Consider the following 20,697-nt stretch of genomic DNA (forward strand, 5'->3'; position numbering starts at 1 on the left):
CTCTCTCTCTCTCCCTCCCTCCCTCCCTTTCTCTTTCTCCTTCCCTCTCCCTCCCTTCTTCCCTCCCTTCTTCCCTCCCTCTCTCTCCCTCCTCCCTCCCTTCTTCCCTCCCTTTCTCTTTCTCTTTCTCCCTTTCTCTCTCTCTCTCTCTCCCTCCTCCCTCCCTCCCTTCCTCCTTCCCCTCTCTCTCTCTCTCTCTAAAAAAAAAGAGGTCAATTATTTCTTATTTTTCCTAACAGATTTGTTTTTACCTTGAGCAAACTTTATAAATAATGATAATCATTAATTGGATTGTAGTGATGTTGTAAACTAATTGATTTCTATAATTAACCCATATTATCATATGCAGTCATGAGTAGATTTGTTTTTACTGTGTGGATCTAAGACATGTTAAATTCAAATCAGAGAAAGGATGTGATGAGAAAAAAACCTGCAATCATGTTGTATTGTTTTTTTCCAGGAGATTCTTGACTGAAATGCTTTAGTTGATATTTGAGCCATTTTGTTGCTCGTTTGAATGTCTGAGTACGAGTCAGCCGACGCATCAAATCAACCTGAGTGGCCTTTAACACTTTGATTAGGGTCACTTTAACATGACTGAATGAATTAGACACCAACGTTTCAGTGTTCTGTGTTTGAAAAGCTAAAATACACATGAAGCCTATTAAGAAACAATATGTGAAATAACATTCACAAACTATAGATCTAGAGAATAATATAGAATTATAGGTCATTTATTATCATTGATGAAACCGACGAAGAATGTAGCATTGTTTTTAAGGCACACTTTGCCTGAAATCGTCCAGGTTTCTGCTTTATGTGCGTATTTAGTATAATTTAGTCGAGGTGGAACTCAGCATGGTGACAGCTGGGTGAGCAGTGGAGACTGTGAAATATTTGATCATTCCCATGTTGGGATTAAATTGAATGAATGCAGTTCTTCTAACAAAAGAAGGAGCCGACTCATCAATTTCTGTCTGTTTTCTGACTCCAACCATTTTGTTGCTTAATGAAGATCATAGATTACATCTATTTGCTTCGTAACTATTATGAATTTCTTTTAACTGTAATGTGCCTCCTTCCTCAGGCTAATTCTTAATGATCTGCACTTGTGTTGCTACTGTTTCATTTTCTTTCGGCTGGTATGCTTTTTATTTATTGTTTTTGGTAAAGTTTGTAACTGCATGACTGGGCCAACATGTGTTTCCTCCTTCCTGCTCTTGTTTGTAGGGCTGCACCTGATTTTCAGGAGACACGGCCTCGAAATTATGTTCTTTCTGCCAGCGCATCAGCGGTAAGACTCTCGAGAAAAACAAACGGCACAATTTAGGCTAACATGCTAAAGAAAGAGTTGGAAAAAATGATTTCACTTCTTTTTAACCCTTTAACAACAATATTCACTGTTTTTTCATCTGATGAACATTTAAGGTCGAGTCAGGTTCTGTATTTACCATCTCTGGCAACACATATTCACTGAATACCACTCAACAGGTTTAGTATCATGTGATCCTGTGGGTTTAAACACAAATGTGCATAATTGCACACGAGACATCATGCACAGATCAAATCACTTAAAAATGAAGACAGAGAATCAGAGTTACAACTTTCACTCTTCCAGCCGCATGTCGTCGTACAGTTTTACAGATTAGTTCATATTTTTCTTTTCTTTTCCTAAACTTAAAAAGTTAAACCACCAGAGGTCAGCAAACGATTCTCAGCTGCACTAACGTGGAGGTGTAACACCGTGGGTGTCGATGACATCACTACTGCGTGTTGTTACAGATGCAGCAGACTTCAGACTTTTTATTAGTTACTCTTTATTTCTTTTTATAGTGAAACATAATAAACTTCAGGTTTAAAAAGCTTCACATTCCTTTTCCAGAGATTCAACTTTCAAATTGTTCAACTATTATCATTTGAAATGAAACTCCAAATACTTAATTTTGTATTAAACAAATGCAGAATAGAGGTATCTTCACTTGTGGTGTCAGACTTTTGGACCCTTAACCGCTTTACTAACTTTGCTGTGTCGGTTGTACAAGCCAAGTAGAATTAAAGTGAATCTTGAATTTTAAAACGTTGTCAGGACATCTATCAGTAAAGGTTTGACATGATTATACTTGGACTTCAGTACAGAAGCTGATATGTGGAGGAGTCGCTGCATAGACCATCAGAAACCTGGATGAGGTTGTAACGACACAGATATATGAAAAAAAAACATTTAGCAATGAAATATTGATCCCTTTGGCTCCACTATATGTTGAGCACCAAAACAGCTGGAGGCAGCCCCGTGTGCTCGACACCACATACAACGCTGTGTAAGCCTGGCCAGAGTAGAATATAGGAAATTCATGTGTTGTTACAAAATAATTACAGTGATGATTATAAGTAATAATTAATTGAATGTATTGAAAGTAGATTATATGAATTAGATTAGATAAAGTCTTTTTTAGTCCACCGTTGGTGGTCAAGATCAAGTTGATCTGTTTAAACTGGAAAAACTGACTTTAACTGAAAACAGTTTGTCCAGTTTTATACCAGTTTCCACTTTAGTAGAAGTTACACTGAAGTAAGCGCAGACACAGCAAAGCTGTTGTTTATAAAGTCAATATAATTTGATATGTAATTTCTCAGAATGGATCATAACTGTTGTTTTCTGTTATCATGCTGCTTATCTCAGCTGCTGAGTGAGGAAGTGGACAAAGTGAGTATGTTCACCAACACAGTGTGTGTGTGTGTGTGTGTGTGTGTGTGTGTGTGTGTGTGTGTGTGTGTGTGTGTGTGTGTGTCTGTCTGTCTGTCTGTCTGTTGCTGTCTAACAGCTTAATCCAAAGCATGATGTTTTTATATCTTTATTCCTGTCCTTTCCTTTCCCCCTCCAGGCGGAGCACGAGCTTCGTGTTGCTCAGACTGAGTTTGATCGACAAGCTGAGGTCACCAGACTGCTGCTGGAAGGCATCAGCAGCACACATGTGAGTAGGAGCTGCAGCACCCGTTGGCCAGAGTAATGGTGGAGAGCGACGAGGCGACATGAATCACTGTTTTCTAATTGTTGGACATATTGCACGATGTAGTAGATGTCAAAAAAATTCTAAATGGCGGAAAATTCACCATGCCACAATCTGTCTGATTGATAGCTCACGAAGAACAACAGTGCTTGTTCATGACGTTTGGATGCTCTGAAAATAATTGAGAAATCTGTTGGTGTGCACTGCTGACTTGTATTCCTACTGAGTTCACCTTTTCCTTCCCCCCCTCCCCCCTCAGCTCAACCACCTGCGCTGTTTGCAGGAGTTTGCAGAGGCTCAGGCCACTTATTATGCTCAGTGTCACCATTACATGCAGGACCTCCAGAGGGAGCTCAACAGGTGAGGATTTACATCTGGTGGCAGCTGCAGCTCTCACACACATTATGATGTTTCTATATTCACAACACAAATACCAAAAATTCTACAATTTATTGAACAATTTTAGTCCAGTTGGTTACAGTCTGCCATCTCACAAAATCCCACACACACTGCTCTCGTAACTCTGCAACAGAAAAGAGTCTGTCACACTAGGTTTTGAAAGCCAGTTATCTACCAGTGGAGGTTAGTCACGTAGTTTTAAGTCTCAAATTGTTTCCCAAAAATTCTGAACTTAAGGCCTTATATTTATCATTTTTCCTCTGTCACTCAGGAGCCTCTTTAAGCCCTGTTGTGCAGCACCAGGAAGCAGTGGTGGAAGAAGTACTCAAAACTCACTTCAGTAAAAGTTGTACTGTCAGCAGAATGTACTCATTATGCTAAATTACCCAATATAACCTGCTATTACTATCAGATCTACATTTTTTGAAAATGTATTTATTGACATGAATAATGTGAGCAGCCTTTTAATATGAATCAAGAGTTGAAACTCAAAAAAAGTTGGGACGGACCACAAAAGACGAGATGTATATACATGACTACAAATCCTGCAAAATCTACAGTCACAAGTTACAGAATTGTGATGTCACAGTGTACCGACACACCCTGGTGAACATGTTTAAATGTATTGTAGTGAGGTGACAAGTTAAACCAAACCACAGATGTTTGAGTTGGACTTTGAAGGCAAATCAATACCAATGTAAAAGAAAAATATTTTGAGAAAAAGAGAATTACATTCCCCATTACGGCACCAAGACTACAGCCTAAATTAAACAAGCTGGAAATCCACTTCCACCTTCCCTTACCTGATCCCAGAAGACGTCCCAGTGAGGATGGGGGATGGGTGGCTGGATCTGCCTCGAAAAAACAAGCTGGAAATCCACTTCAAGCCCTCATGTCGTCCATTTGTCTTCCGATCTTCTTGCAGATGTAGTAATACCGTCGCTGCCCCCCCACTCCTCCGCTGCTGTTTGCCCCAATCCCGTCTCTTCTGCCTTCCTGTCTGGACCGTCCCCTCCCGGTCCGGCCATCCCTTCCTTCCCCGGCCAGAGGCCCAGCACCCTGGCTATGGAGCAGACTCAGCTGCCCGTCACCGGCACTAGAAAGGCAAAAGTCCTGTATGACTACGATGCCCACGATTCCAGCGAGCTTTCCCTGTTGGCTGATGAGGTACAGTGAGATTTACTGAGTCACCCTCCACTGACATCTCTGTCCCACCTCACGTACATACTGTATGACTGGGATGTGTATTTTGGGTACTAAAAGGTTTGAAAATATAACCCAACACAATCAGATTCATATTTTCCCCTCTCTATATTAATGTGTTTATTTTAAACACCTGCTTTGGAGTCTATCTGATGAATATGATATAAACCAGCCTGGTGCGGTTCCTTTAATCTCAATGAAATGTTTTAGTTTCCGTTATAAACGGTTGTGATCAACGCAGGATTCATATCCAGCAGGAACGGTCGAGAGAAGTTCGTTGGTAGCTTTCTTTAGTTTCTGCGCTTGATGAGTTTTAACTGAAGTTGAGGTCGAGGGTTGGATTGATAAACTGCTCTGCAGCCTGGGAAGGTAACAGTTAATATGAGTGGGTGGACGGAGGCCTGTGTATAAGTGCAAGGTTGTTGTTTACCACCAGGCGGAGCCTCACAAACCACCAGTTTTAGCATCACTGGCTTATTATATTTACAACATCAAGATCAATGAAAAAGAAATTGATCGACTCATGAAAAGAAACCTGCAAAATTGGGGATAAAAAACTGAAACGGACATGGAGAAGAGAAATCAAAGCAGAGAGAAAGAAGTGAAGGCCGTAGGAGCATCGCTACGAGGCTTCATGTTGCCGTGACTACGGCTGCAAACATCAGAAACAAGTTGAAGGTTACCAGCAAAGAAAAAGATCCGTGATGACACGTGATCACAGCAGAAACCTCTGAATATATCAGGGAGGGGAGTTTACCTGTTGCTCACCCTGTGTGTGTGTGTGTGTGTGTGTGTGTGTGTGTGTGTGTGTGTGTCTCACTCTGAACGAGGGTCGACACAAATCAGAAGACACACACACACACACGCACACACACACACACACACACACACACACACACACACACACACACACACACACACACACACACACACACACACACACAGTGTCCTGACCTAAGAAGCAGAGCTGGATAGAAGCTACATGGTTGGCAGCAAGTAGAAGGCCGATAATAAAAAGATTATAACCATGAAGTGTTACAGGAACATTAATACAAAGATTATAACCATGAAGTGTTACAGGAACATCATTTATGGAAAGCTGTCATAAACCTGTTTTCCGTGCCGCCTCCCAGAGTTTATACTCTGTTCTCTTTCCCGTCTTCTCTTTGGCTTTGTCTGATTGAACCTTTTAGAAATGACTGTACAGATACTAATCGTAAGGAGACAAACTCTCAGGTCAGGAAAATGACAAAACACCAACCTGAATCAGAAGCCTGATGCTGAGCAGAAGGAGATGATGTCACCACGTAGTGTGCAACATACGCTTTCCTGTTTCCTTTTCATTTCTTTCTTCTTCTTTTTTTTCTTTTTTCTTTTTTGAGATTTAGCTTAATTTTAAATGAACCATGTTTTGCCAAATTTGTTCTAAAATGTCTTTGTTTTTCTTTCTGTGCAGCTCATTACTGTCTACACGGTACCAGGAATGGACCCTGATTGGTTGATGGGAGAACGGGGCAATGAGAAGGGCAAAGTACCGGTCACCTACCTTGAGCTGCTGAGCTAATGGACCAAGCAACATACACTTTGCAGAACCCTCTATGGACTGTCACGTGTGCACTGGGAACATTTACTGCTGGCTGCAGTCTGTGTCCTCATGCATCAGCATACGTTTGGGTCCCGGAGGTAACCACTGCTTTGATTTCACTTGTCTCTGCATCAGGAAAAAAAAAGGTTTAAAGCAAGTTTCCTGAGTTGGCTGGCAGGGTGCCATTTAATTTTTTTTATTCAGGAACTGAGGCACGACTTATCTTTTTACTAATTCGGCAGAGTGAAAATTTTAGTCTGATTCTAACAAAACGATGTGTTTGTAAACCAACCGGTGTTTTTTTTTAAACTATTGCAGTTTATAATCTTTTAGAAAAATCCAGGCGATAGTTACCACGGTGATGATAATGCATGTTAATACTCAATCGGCCCAACCTGGCGCTAAGATCCTGTATTGTGATCTGTGGCTATCAGAAACACTTCAGCATAACTGCCTGTTGGGAACATTTCTATAAATACTGGCGTGTAACGAGTGGAAATTGCAACCAACACTTGTGACCGTGTGATCGTATTGCTCAATACAGTATCAGCGAGGGTTTAATTTCATGTGGCCCGTTATAACAGACTTCCTTTAACTCCAGTAATGTGTGTTCAGAGTGATGCGGCCACAGGTACACACTCTCCCGGCCTGTTGATAGTGCAGTATGATGGCTTTTGACTGGACTGATAGAGTTGTACCATTGGTTGACAGATTGATGATGTCATCACTGGCCGGCGAATGTCCCAACTTCCAGAGTCCATTTCAAGTTACGAAATTTCTAATGTTTCATACACGAGCCAGTCATATACTGTCATATCATTTTTGTCAGTCTTACATGAGTATTTCAAAGACCAAGGCCTTGTGAAATCAATTTAAAGACGAGTTCAATGAATAATGATAAGGTGGGTCTAAGTTTTGTAGTTTGGGTGATCATGTGATCATACCTGAGATCTGGGAACACGGCGACGTGACGTTTGATCGAGAAAGACTTAATAGAGAGTTCAAATAAAACTGGAACTCGGGGACAGAAGTTTTCTCCAAACTCGGCAATAATCTCCCATCTGCTGAGACGAGCTTTGAACTGAGGTGGAATAGAAATTCTCTCTTGCTGTTGGTCAATAAACTGAATCGCAGACTGGGAAGCTTGTAAGTTTCAGTGTTTTTATGGTGAACCTGATTAATAGCCTCTGACTGTTAGATTGTGAAATAATTACAGAACTCAGCACTTGTAGAAGCCATCTGATCTCTGTTCTGTTACATAATCATAGGAACATGTTCCTTGTCAAATCTCCAAGCTTTAGTGAAACAAATTGTAATAATAGTGTGGTCTGTAGCTGATTTCTGAACCGTGTGGAGATCAGTTACACTAAAACTAAGTGGTGTTACCTTTAAAATGTTATGAAGTGCAAAACTAGATTACTGAGGCTCAAATACAACAAGTACATTTCTCTTGATGTGAAAAAGCACAGTGCAGACAGGCCGTAGGGTTTTGCCATATTACAGTTTGTGTAACTTGGTTTGCTGGTAAATCATGAGGAAATCATGGAGGAAGGGTTTAATCTTACTCCTCCAAAAAAACTCCTCCAGATGTCTTGTTTGCATATTTTAATGACTAATGTCTGTGACTGTGTAATGGATTTAGTTTGAAGTACTCAGCTTCCACACACTGAATTTCTTTGACTGGCAGCCTAAAGCCTGACACATAAACAAACACTTCTTCACCAGAGTGGCCCGATCCAGTCGCCCAATTTTTACTTTTTATTCAGGGGTTGTTTGCTTGCTTTTTCCCTTCCAAATTAATTTTACCCTTCTTATTAATAAATAAATTAAAAAAACTGCCCAGCCTGACAACACTGCTCTTAAATCAGAGACCAGGTGAGGGGATAAAGTGGACTATCAGGCCAAAAGGGCATGGGTGAGGTTGGAGCATCTACCAGCTGCTAGAAAGAATTTAATACCGTTTCCACAAAAATAATCCTACTTGGCATCTAATAAAAGTGGCACAGAGAAGCTAAAATAAAGGTTACATTCATCGGAGTCAAAGAAATGACTCCTCAACTTATGAGAAAGTGGAGTTTTATGCGACTCCTAATGTTTAATTATTTGTAACTCACGACGGATCATGTAAAGTCCTTATTTGGTTGATAGTGCAATAAGTGTGAGTCGTGTCTAGTGAGGGACTCCCCAGTGTGATTTCACATCCCGACATGCTAAAAATGGAATCTAGAGTTTATAGTTGTTTATATATATGTATCTGACATAACTGCTTCAATGGATATTCCTGGTTCCCAGAAGATGCTGAGTGTTCCTGTGACCCTCTCCCTTTCCTGTAGCACCACTATCAGGCCCAAATATCCTCCGCTATGTTAGAAAATCCTAAATGTATCTATTTGCTGAGGATCCTCAGGAATAAATGTGTTTTGGCCTCAATTTTTTTGAACATTTATATTTTTGAGTTTAATGAATTAAGGTTTCTAGCAAGATGTTTGATTGTGAACATCTTTCTTAACCTTGATCTCGATAAAAACAAAAAAGAATAGCCCATAAACTGTATGTGATGTTAAATGAATTCAAGACTTGTGCTATTGTTTTTTTTAAAGCTTTGTTTTTTGTTGCTTATATGATTTGAATTCAGTGTATTCTTAAAATGTGTCTAATTTCAAACATCTTACTGACATCTCATTGTCGTCACCTTCCAACTTATGCCCACTGGTTTGATGTGCAATAAACATGCATGTGTGTTACAGTAATGTGATGTTTGCTTCTTGAATATCCACTAACAGTACTGATGCTGGCACTTTCACTACATTCGCAGCGTCCAACGGATCAGTTGTGTAAGTACTGTGTCAATAACTATATTACTACTAATGTCAAAACACAGTGACAGTCAATTTTTGGTATATTTCCAAAGTACATAATTAGGACAAGAGTAACTAATACAATTAAAGTGCATTCAAAGTCAATTTTTGCTTAGTATATTTATATGATAGCATAACTTGAAATGCATTTAGTACACTTATTAAAATACACTAGAATTTAAGTATGGTTCTAATCTTGTTAAATATGCTTTTCAAAAGTGTAATTTTTTTTAATCTATAACTTAAGTACAAATTTTCTAAAATGTGTAAGTAGTGTATGAAAATTGCTTTAATAGTATATTTCAAGAACGTTTACTCCAACATGCACTTAGTTTGAGGTACGTTTTAATATACTTTATTAAAGTATACCAATTTAAAACATATTCAAATATATCTTAAGTGTGTTAAGACCTCAGTTGCATTTTATTGCCACTTGAGTACTATGACAAAAAGAAGGTTTTTATGAAGTGTATTTGTAAGGTTTTAAATTATATATTTTAAAAATGTTTATGTTGAAATCATCATTTAATTAAAGCTTTACTGTAGTATACTTCCTTAAAGTGTACTATTCATAAATGTGGTTCTGGCTGTAAGGCTAGGCAAGGCAAATTTATTTGTACATCACATTTCAACAACAAGGCAATTCAAAGTGCTTCACATAAAACTATTAAAAGCATCAAAACATCAAGCAAAAGAAAAGGACATTTAAAAACAATTAAGAACAGTTATTGAAACACTAAAAACAGTCATTAAAACATTAAACAAACTAAAAATAGAATAAAAGTTACAGTGCAGTTTAAGAAATAAAATACAGTAGTAAAATGCAGAAATACAGTAAATTGATCAACATCCTTACATCTGGTTCAATGAAAGGCAGCAAACAGAAAAGTTTTCAGTCTTGATTTAAAGGATCTGAGAGTCTCAGCAGACCTGCAGCTTTCTGGGACTTTGTTCCAGATATGTGGAACATAGAAACTGAACGCTGCTTCTCCATGTTTAGTTGTGACTGTGAACAGAAAGGAGAGCAGCAGACGACCTGAGGGGTCGGGATGGTTCATAAAGGAGCAGCAGATCACAAATAAACCGTTCAGAGCTTTATAGACCAGCAGCAGGATGTTGAAGTGGATTCTGTGTTGGACAGGAAGCTGGTGTAAAGACCTCAGAACTGGAGGGATGTGGTCCAGTTTCTTGGTCTCAGTGAGGACTCGAGCTGCAGCGCTCTGAATCAGCAGCAGCGCTCTGACTGACTTTTTACAGAGACCCTTAAACACACCGTTACAGTAGTCCAGTCTACTGAAGATGAATGCACGGACAAGTTTTTCCAAATCCTGTTGAGACATAAGTCCTCTAATCCTCGATATGTTCTTCAGGTGATAACAGGCTGATTTTGTAATTGTCTAATTCGTCTGTTCAGATTGAGATCTGAATCCATGACGACAGACTTCTGACTTGGTTTGTGGTTTTTAACATCAGTGATTGAAGCTGAGCGCTGACTTTCAATCGTTCATCTTTTGCACCAAAAACAATGACTTCTGTTTTATCTTTGTTTAATTGAAGAAACTTCTGGCACATCCAGTTGTTGATTTGTTCAATGCATTTACAACCCTTGTCTGGGATTATAGTCCGCTGGCGATATAGTTATGTAGATTTGTGTGTCGTCTGCATAATTATGATAACACACTTTGCTTCTTTCCATAATCTGAACCAGTGGAAGCATGTAGATGTTGAACAGAAGAGGCCCCAGAATTGAACCTTGGGGAACACCACATGTCCTTTTAGTGCGCTCTGATGTGTAATTAGCTGCAGACACAAAGTATTCTCGGTCCTTCAAGTAGGATTCAAACCAGTTTAGTGCCAGAGTCCCACCCAGATTTCTACTCTGTCTAGTAGTATGTCGATGGTCGACCATGTCGAATGCAGCACTGAGATCCAGTAATACTAAGACTGAAGTTCTGCCACCGTCTGTGGATATCGTTGAAAACCTCAACAAGAGCAGCTTCAGTCCTGTGTTGCTGTTGAAAGCCTGACTGGAAGACATCAAAACACTTATTTACAGCCAAGAAGTTGTTCAGCTGTTGTAATTAGATATATTATTTCCTCAGCATATTAATGTCATATTGATACAGAGTTTCACTTAAGAAATACTTTTTAATGGCAAATCATCTGGTTAGGTATATTTAAACAAGCAACTATACAAAAACCTAAAGTGAATTGAAGCCATACAGTATGTAGGTAAACTTAAAAATGTTTAAAGTTTGCATTATAAAAGTCATGATTTGCAGATATGTATATAGGTGGTTGCCATGGACTGAATATCAATGATATAATAGATCAGTTTCACCTGCTGTTGTACAAATGGAACAGACAACAGGTGGAAATGAGGCAATTATCAAGACAACCCTATAAAAGAACGGTTCTGCAGGTGGTGACCACAGACCATTTCTCTGTCCTCGTCCTTTCTGGATGATTGTTGGTCCCTTTTGCATTTTGCCAGTGTCCTCACCACTAGAGGTAGCATGAGGTGTCTCCAACCCACAGAAGTTGTTCAGGTAGTGCAGCTCATCCAGGATGGCACATCAATGCACGCTGTGGCAAGAAGGTTTGCTGTGTCTGTCAGCACAGTGTCAAGAGGACGGAGGAGATACCGGGAGACGGGCCAGTCCACCAGGAAACGTGGAGGGGGCCGTAGGAGGACAACAACCCGGCAGCGGGACCGCTATCTGCTCCTTTGTGCAAGGAGGAACAGGAGGAGCACTGCCAGAGCCCTACAAAATGACCTCCAGCAGGCCACTAATGTGCATGTTTCTGCTCAAACTGTCAGAAACAGACTCCATGAGGGCGGTACGAGGGCCCGACGTCCACAAGTGGGGTCTGTGCTCACAGCCCAACACCGTGCGGGGCGATCGGACTTTACCGGAGAACACCGAGATCGGCAGCTTCTCCGTCGGCGTCCTGTGGTCTTCACGGATGAGAGCAGGTTCACACTGCGCACATGTGACAGATGTGACGGAGTCTGGAGACGCCGTGGAGAACGTTCTGCTGCCTGCAACATCCTCCAGCGGGACCGGTTCGGCGGCGGGTCAGCGACGGTCTGGGAAGGCGTTTCTTCGGAGGGCCGCGCAGCCCTCCGTGTGCTAGCCAGAGGTACCCTGACTGCCATTAGGTCCCGGGATGAGATCCTCAGACCCGTTGAAGACCATCTGCTGGTGCAGCGGGTCCTGGGTTCTTCTGATGCAGGACAATGCTCGGCCTCGTGTGGCTGGAGTGTGTCAGCAGTTCCTGCACGATGAAGGCATCGATGCTACGGACCGGCCCGCCCGTCCCCCAGACCTGAATCCAATCCAGCACATCCGGGACATCGTGTCTCGTTCCGTCCGCCGATGCCACGTCCACCGCAGACTGTCCGGGAGTGGACCGATGCTTTGATCCAGGTCTGGGAGGAGATCCCTCAGGAGAACATCCGTTTTGGCGGAACTGTTGAAATTCAACAGGCCATTTAGCCGAGAACCATCTCCAACCATAAACCCTCCAAAACCAGCGATAGGAGCGGTACCTGTGTAGAGCTCAGGGTTGTCTGGGTTGGAAAGTTGGTTGTCGTAGAAGAAGGTGATGCCATTGGCCAGTTGGTGAGGAGGTGTTGTCAAAGATGCACTTCTGCTATGATTGAATCGTTGAAGGTGATTGAGTCCAAAAGTGAGGCTGTAGATGATGCGAGTGAGAGCAAGTGACAGAGTGAAAAAGCGAAAGAGCAAGCAGCCCTGAGGAATGGTGTGCAGGGCAAAATTGTGGTGACCAAGATGGGTGAGCAGTTTTTTGGTGCAGGAGATGGTAAAAAGAACATTTTGGAGAAAGATATGGATACGATGGAGTTTCTCAACGAGCAAGGAAGCCTGGAACCAAATGATGTTGACAGTTATCCCGAGGAACTCCACAAGCTTTGGAAAAATTGAGTAGAACAGTTTGGGGCTGCTGCTGCTGCCAATACTGAACCTTGTGGCAAAACAGTAGGCACCCTTCCAGAGACGGCCCCCGTTGGGATCAATTGGGAGGACTTTAAAAGCATTTTTAATGACAGCTTTTAAAAACCAGATGCCTCTGCTAGAGACTTTGATGAGGGAGATAGTAGGTTCATGGTAGAGTATATAGTCAGAGAGGGAAAATTCATCACTGGGGATCAAATTATTGATGTTTGGGATATGGATGCCATAGGGAGCAGAGGTCTATGATGATGTGTTTAAAAAAAAATGTCTAGTTGATATGTCTAGTTTTGCAGAAGTTTAGAAATGATAGTTGTAAAAATGGACCAATCATGACCCCTCCTTGGTAAAGACTGGAGGTCTTTATAATGGAACGTTATGATAGTTGTGAAATGACCCCTGGGTGGAAGTCTTCTGAAAACCTTTGACAGGAAAACTGACAAAACTTGGATTTGTGGGGATTTTTAATAGCTTCTTTTAATGCTGGGGTGTTGATGGGTGTTTAGGCAGACAAGGGGAGTCATTATTTGTTATGTTAATGGAGCAAGCTGAACACGAATGGCCACCGTTGCAGAAGGAGCAGGTATGGAGGTATCTACACAGGGACATTACATTACATTTATCTGACTCTTTTATCCAAAGCGACTTACAATAAGTTAATTTCAACCATGAGGGTTCAAACCAGAACAACAAGAATCAAGAAAATATAATTTCTTCAAGAAAGCCAAACTACAAAGTTCTGTCAGTAAGTTCCATGTTAAGATACTAAAGTTCTACTGTTCAAGGTGAAGTCTGAAGAGGTGTGTTTTTAGTTTGTGGTGGAAGATGTACAGAGTTTCTGCTTCCTGATGTCGGTGGAGCTCATTCTACCATTTAGGAGCCAGGACAGCAAACAGTCGTGATTTTATAGAGTGTTTAACTCAGTGAAGAGCAACAAGCTGATTGGTGGAAGCAGAGCGGAGGGAGTGGGCTGGGATGTAGAGTTGGACCATGACCTGGATGTAGGCTGGACCCGATCTGTTCGCAGCACGGTACGCAAGTACCAATGTTTTTAAACGGATGCGGGCGGCTACTGGTAACCAGTGAAGGGAGCTGAGGAGGAGGAGGAGCGGAGTAGTGTGAGTGGAGGTTAAAGACCAGTCGAGCTGCTGCATTCTGGATGAGCTGCAGAGGTCGGATGGTACTAACAGGTAGACCTGCCAGGAGGGAGTTACAGTAGTCTAGACATGAGATGACCAGAACCTGGACCAGAACCTGGACCAGAACTGGACCAGAGATTGGACCAGAACCTGGACCAGAACCTGCACCTCCTTCTGAGTGAGAAGAGGACGTGTTCTCCTGATGTTGTGCAGCATGTATCTACAGGAACGTGTTGTTGCAGTGATGTTGGCAGTAAGAGAGAGTTGACTGTCGAGTGTCTCCAAGGTTCTTATCAGTCAGGGTCGGGATAACAGAGTTGTTGAAGGTAGTAGTCAGGTCGAGGGTGGGAGAGTCTTTCCCTGGAAGGAAGAGCAGTTCGGTCTTGTGGAGGTTGATTTCCAGGTGGTGTGAGGACATCCACTGAGAGATGTCAGTCAGACAGGCAGAGATTCATGCTGCTACCTGTGTTTCAGATCTGGAAAAGAGAGGATCAGTTGGGTGTCATCAGCATAGCTGTGGTAGGAAAAGACATGCGAGTGAAGGACAGAGCCGAGAGAGTCGGTGTACAGAGAGAAGAGGAGGGGACCCAGGACGGAGCCTTGAGGGACACCAGTAGTGAGAGGACAAGGTTCAGACACAAATCCTCTCCAAGTTACCCGGTAGGTGAGGTCGTTGAGGTAGGATGAGAACAGGGAGAGGGCAGAGCCTGAGACACCGAGGTCCTGAAGGAGGAAAGAAGGATCTGGTGGTTCACTGTGTCCAATGCAGCAGAAGGTCTAGAAGGATCAGGACAGAGGACAGAGAGGCTGCTCTAGCAGTGTGAAGCTGCTCAGAGACAGAAGGAGGACCGTCTCTGTTGAGTGGTCTGTTGAAACCAGACTGGTGGTCAAGAAGGTTATTATGGTGGAGATAGGAGGAGAGTTGGTTGAAGATAGCTCGCTCCAGAGTTTTGGAAAGAAAGGGAAGAAGAGAGACGGTCTGTAGTTGTTTACTTCAGACGGGTTGAGGGGGGGTTTCTTCAGGAGAGGGTTCACTCTCCTTCAGAGAGTTCAGGAAACAGACCGTTGACAGAGAAGAGGTGATGAGATGGAGAGAAAAGGAAGAAGGTCTGGAGCAATAGACTGGAGAATGTGAGATGGGATGGGGTCAAGGGGGCAGGTGGTTGGGGGGGTGGAGGTTACCAAGGTAACAACTTGATTGGGAGACGGGGGGGGTGAAAGAGGAAAGTGAAGGGGATGAAGATGAAGATGATGGAAATGTAGTTACAGAAGATGGATTATAAAATGAGGAGCGTATGTCATCTATCTTTTTAGTAAAGTAGTTGACAAAGTGGCTTGTTAGAAGGGAGGAGGGAGGCGGGGGGGGGGGGGGGGTACATGTTACATCCAGAATCATTGAAGTGAATTCAAATGGTTAGCCTCTTTAGTGCATATTTGGTCTGCCTTTTCTGTCGAATTGTTCCCCAAGCGGTGCCTTGATTAAATTGCTGAAGATAGGCTTTAGAGACCAAGTGACATATTATAAAGTTATTTATGAAATCCTGTAGTGCCAAAGCTAAGAGCCAAGTCGAGGATACTTGCAAGGTAGTTGTCTAATGCTTGTCTTCTGGATGGAAAAGAGGAGCACAGGACATCTCTGTAGAAGAAGAGGTGGAGGTGAACTGGAAACTTTCCTCAGGTGAGCAGAAGAGGAAAGAGGGAACTTGTTTTTGTATGTGTGGTTTATGTTCTTTGAGTGGAATCTCTAACATTGTGATTATTGGAGAAAGGCAAGTGATCGGAGTTGTCTTAGTTGAATGGAATAGAGAGAAGAATTTTGAAGGACAGATAGAACTCATGGATTGTTGGACGGCAGAAAGTTTTGCTACCTGATGGTTCCTTGGTGGCTTTTGATGGGGTCTTTGGTCTTTGTACGTCTTTGGTGAAAGCAGAGGTTTGTCGATCTGATGGTCGAAGAGGTGGTTGTTGGATGAGCTGAGGGACAGGAGGTCCTGAATGGAAAATATTTTTTTTCTTTTATTTCTAACTGTTAGAAGGCAGAACTAATTTGGTGAGTGATGCTTTGTTCTGTGGATCCAAAAACGGAAAACGAGAGCAGACAGGTGTGCAGGACAGATAAGTATTTCACAGACATATGACCGGAAGGTTATGTTTGATGCTGAAAATCTGATAAAATTATCTGATACTGATACTTTGGCTTCTTGCGTTTATTCTTTGACAGTTAATTGTACTTCTACGTGAGTACAGAGACTGTGTGGTCCATGGCCACACCTGATCAACAGGGAGTCAGGGAATTGAGTGAGTACACTTGTCCACAGCCCTTACTGCTCAGCTGTGAAGTCGTTTTGGCATCTGGTGGACTGCAGGGATGGTGGGATGGTGTACTGGTGGATGTTGTACTGATGGATGGTGTACTGATGGATGGTGTACTGGTGGATGTTGTACTGGTGGATGGTGTACTGGTGGATGTTGTACTGGTGGGATGGTGTACTGGTGGATGGTGTACTGGTGGATGTTGTACTGGTGGATGTTGTACTGGTGGATGGTGTACTGGTGGATGTTGTACTGGTGGATGGTGTACTGGTGGATGGTGTACTGGTGGATGGTGTACTAGTGGATGATGTACTGGTGGATGGTGTACTGGTGGATGGTGTACTGGTGGATGGTGTACTAGTGGATGGTGTACTGGTGGATGGTGTACTAGTGGCTGGTGTACAAGTGGATGGTGTACTGGTGGATGGTGTCTGACTGATTGTGGTGGTGAAGAATTCTTAGCTTTGAACACAAAGTGGGTTTAAACACCTGTTTGTCATTTATTTCCACTTGGCTGTTTTAAAGAAAGGACTCGTACATATCTGTTGCAGCAAGAAATGAGCAAATTCATTTAGTAAACTCACATGGAATTATTGTTTGCATATCACCAGTTTCATTGTATTGGATGATAGTAAATTCTCTACAAAATATTATTTAAGGTGCTTGCAAAAATTTATTTTTGGTGCTCCAGGTGTCAAGAACAGGCTCAGAAATAAGACATACATATAATGGCATCAAGGTTAGGCATGCTTGTGACCATACTGATGATTGATGTGTGGATTAGAACTTTTGAACAGATCCAATGCCACCTCTCATTCAGGGTCTACTTGGTGTGGTCCTGTACCCACTGACATAGCCTGAGGCAGTACGTCTGTGGACTAACGGTAGAGAAGGATCGACCGGGATGTCTCAGCCTTTTCCACAAATACTCCAGCCTCTTCTTAAGACTGTAAACTGTGAAAATGTCAATGATGCCAATGAAGTAGCGCTGCTCAGGGCCATCAACAATGTGTAGAGGATTCTTTAAGTTGGGCAGTAAACGCCGGTTTTGGGCCTTGAAGTCTGGTAGCTTGGCCGCGTCGCTCACTGGACCAGCATGCTCTGGACACATTTGAGGAGAGTTGCAGCTTGATGTATCTTGCGCGTGCTTTAGGCCGCAATCTGTTTCAGATAAAGGAAGGATGGAGTCGTCTTCTAGGACTGCTCCGGGAACAGCAGCTAAGTTTGCATGGATAGGGCTGGAGCCTGGATTCACAGATCTAAAATGATACAGTCACAGGGAAGAGAATGAGTCACAACAATCATGTAGCCTTGTTGTAAACTGTTTTAATGTGTGTAGACAGGCAGATGGCAAAACAGCTTAGTGGCACAACAAAGTCATATTACAACCTAGAATATGTAGTATGATAAATAGTAGCACCTAAATACAATTTTAAAAGATTTAACTTGAAGAAACAAAAACTTTCTGAGTGCTAGACCTGGATCAGTTGAGTTATAATCAGTCCAAACTTTAACTGACATTGTCTGGTAGAGATATTCGCAAATAGAATATCTGCTGAAGACCAAGAATACACCATTTCTATCTCCATTGTGCGCCATGAGACAGTCACTTGAAGATTAAGGTATGGGATCAGTAGTAACCTCCATCTAATTTTTCCAGCTGGACAGTTTCAGATTTTTGCCAAGAATTCTATTCATTCTGAATGAATTTGGAGACGGCTGCATGGAGATTATCCCAATAGCCAGCAGAGGGAGGGAGAGTAATCATTCATCCATTTTCTTCTGCTTATCCTGGGTTAGGTTGCTGTGACAGCCGGTCGAGCAAGTTAGCCCAGACTTCCATATCCCAAGCAACATTTTCTAGCTCCTCCAGGCAGTATCCCACAGCATTCTGAGGCCAGATGAGATATATAATCCCTCTAGCATGTTTTGGGTCCACCCCTGGAGCTCCTACCACTTGGATGCGCCAGGAAAAACGTCCAATGGAAGGTGCCCAGGAGGCATCCTAATTAGATGCTTCAACCACCTCTTTTTGATGCGAAGGAGCAGCAACTCAACTCTGTGTTCCCCTTGGATAACAGAGCTACCAACCCTATCTCTGAGGCTGAGCCCGTCCACCCTGCCAAAGAAACTAATTTCAGCTGATTGTTCCAGTGAAATTTCATTCTTTTGGTCACTACCAAACTCATGCTCATGACCATAGGTCAGAACATTGACGGTAATTTGAAAGTAAATCCCTTTTCACCAAAACAGTCTGGTACAACACCTACTTCACTGCTGACACCACACTAATCCGTACAGTTGCAAACCAGCCCAGTAGATGTAGAGGGTCACGGTTTAGTGAAGACAACTGAACCACATCATCTGCAAATAGCAGAGAAGCAATCCTTTAAAGGCCAAAGCAGGGTAGTCTCCTCCCCCTAGTTGTGCATTGAAATCCTGTTCATGAAAATCATAAACAGGCTAGGAGACAAGGGACAACTCTGGCGGAGGCCAACGACCCACCCGAAACATGTTTGACTTTGTGTTGAGAATGCGCACACAACTCTCACCAAGGTTGTACAGGAACTCAATACTCCCACAGAATTATAATACAATACTATACTCAAGCACCTGTGTTACATGTTCTCTTGCTAACCTTAATCTAACGTGCAATTACGATTACGCATGCGTAGCATTCAGTTTATGTATTCTGTTTTTCATTATATTTTTTCAAGTTTAAAAAGATCCCGTTTAGCAACCTTATAGAGCATGGCAGGAACGTTATCCTCAATACACTCTTTTATCTGACCATTTTTAATAATATTTGAACTTACAATAATGGTAATGGCATTTGGGAAAAAATATTAATGACAGTCGATGTCTATCTGTAAATGCTGTGACCAAATTTAAGGAAGTGATTCCATTATTATCTACTTTATTATATACATCAACATTATTCCTACAGAAGTGGATCATCTTGATAATGGTGCAGCCTAGTTGGGACAGATGTTGTTATTATCATATTAATTACCAGACAAAGGAAGCCTTTTATAGATCGTTTTGCATACGTGATTTGTGTGTTAGTGTCTGTTGTGCACGTCAGAGGAGTTTCTCCTCTGCTCGGAGGCAGTAACGGGCCGTGATGTCGCCTGATAGTGAACAGAGCGGCGGCCGGTCCTCTGTGTGGCCGTGGGGGAAACAGCGAGGTGGACTGTGGGCAAAGAGGGAGCGGTTAACCTTCCCTTCTCATAAGCTCCACTTGGATCCTCGACAGCCTGTTACTCATCCAGCGAGTGCTAGGACGGTGGCCTGGGCTTAGGAAAGAACAAAAGTTCAAAGGTTCGTTGTTGCATCTTATCCTTGAAGCAACGGTGGTTGCACGGAAAGAAAAACAGGTCAAAGCTGTCCTCTGGAATTTAACCGACGCGTGCTGTCGTCACCACGGCGTGGGGTAGCCCACAGTGAGATACCAGTGTTCTCCGTCACATCAGCCTCTTTGTTCAGGCTTTGTCTTTCATGTTGGCCTCTCCTCTGTTCTCTCATGTGGTGGCCCAACATAGGGACAAATTACCCTTCCAACCACTGTCACATGTCGCCAAGCTCAGGGGCCTCAGAAACATCTGTGGAGACCTGATTTAAATTCAGAACATTTCTCTCGTTGATCTCGCTGAGCAAACTGCAACAATTACTTCATCCAAATCATCAACTTGTCTTTTTGAATCCATCCCAACAAGACTGCTCAAGGATGTTTTTCCCCTAATTAACCTTTTAATATTAGATCAGATCAATTTATTTCTATCAACAGGCTATGTACCGCAGGCTTTTAAAGTTGCTGTAATTAAACTTTTAATTAAAAAGCCTAATCTTGATCCAGCTGTTTTAGGAAACTGCAGACCTATATCCAACCTGCCCTTTGTCTCTAAAATCCTTGAAAAAGCCAATGCAAATCATTTATGTGACCATTTGCAGAGGAATGGTGTGTTTGAAGATTTTCAATCAATCATCATAACACAGAAACAGTTTCTAACAATCTTCTGATAGCTTCAGACAATGAACTTCTTTCTCTACTTGTCCTGTTGGATCTCAGTGCTGCTTTTGATACAAATGATCACAAGATTTCGTTACAGAGATTGTAACATTAGGATCAAAGATATTGCATCATGTGGATTAAAATCATATCTACCGGATAGATTTCAACGTGTTCATCTCAATAATGATTTTTTTCAAATTAGG

At 42.2% G+C, this 20,697-nt stretch overlaps 2 protein-coding genes across 3 annotated transcripts in view; one reads left to right on the forward strand and one right to left on the reverse strand.

The window, feature by feature from the left end:
* Positions 1 to 6,156, forward strand: part of LOC138210050 (endophilin-B2-like) — a 20,401-nt gene extending 14,245 nt beyond the window's left edge. Inside the window, exons 6-11 of the mRNA XM_069168966.1 lie at positions 1,231 to 1,294; positions 2,681 to 2,704; positions 2,883 to 2,972; positions 3,268 to 3,368; positions 4,333 to 4,574; positions 6,067 to 6,156. Coding sequence (XP_069025067.1) covers positions 1,231 to 1,294; positions 2,681 to 2,704; positions 2,883 to 2,972; positions 3,268 to 3,368; positions 4,333 to 4,507 — 454 coding nt within the window. The 3' untranslated portion in view covers positions 4,508 to 4,574; positions 6,067 to 6,156. The remainder of the gene's footprint in view (positions 1 to 1,230; positions 1,295 to 2,680; positions 2,705 to 2,882; positions 2,973 to 3,267; positions 3,369 to 4,332; positions 4,575 to 6,066) is intronic.
* Positions 6,157 to 16,958: 10,802 nt separating this feature from the next.
* pip5kl1 (phosphatidylinositol-4-phosphate 5-kinase-like 1) overlaps positions 16,959 to 20,697 on the reverse strand; it is a 28,035-nt gene continuing 24,296 nt past the window's right edge. For both annotated transcript variants that reach the window (XM_069168995.1, XM_069168996.1), the window contains exon 10: positions 16,959 to 17,741. In XM_069168995.1, the coding sequence (XP_069025096.1) occupies positions 17,306 to 17,741 (436 nt within the window). In that variant the 3' untranslated portion in view covers positions 16,959 to 17,305. The remainder of the gene's footprint in view (positions 17,742 to 20,697) is intronic.

This window comes from Embiotoca jacksoni, unplaced genomic scaffold, assembly GCF_022577435.1.
Source record: "Embiotoca jacksoni isolate LCO1_2020_lvr unplaced genomic scaffold, fEmbJac1.0.p SCAF_42, whole genome shotgun sequence".
Taxonomy (NCBI): domain Eukaryota; kingdom Metazoa; phylum Chordata; class Actinopteri; family Embiotocidae; genus Embiotoca; species Embiotoca jacksoni.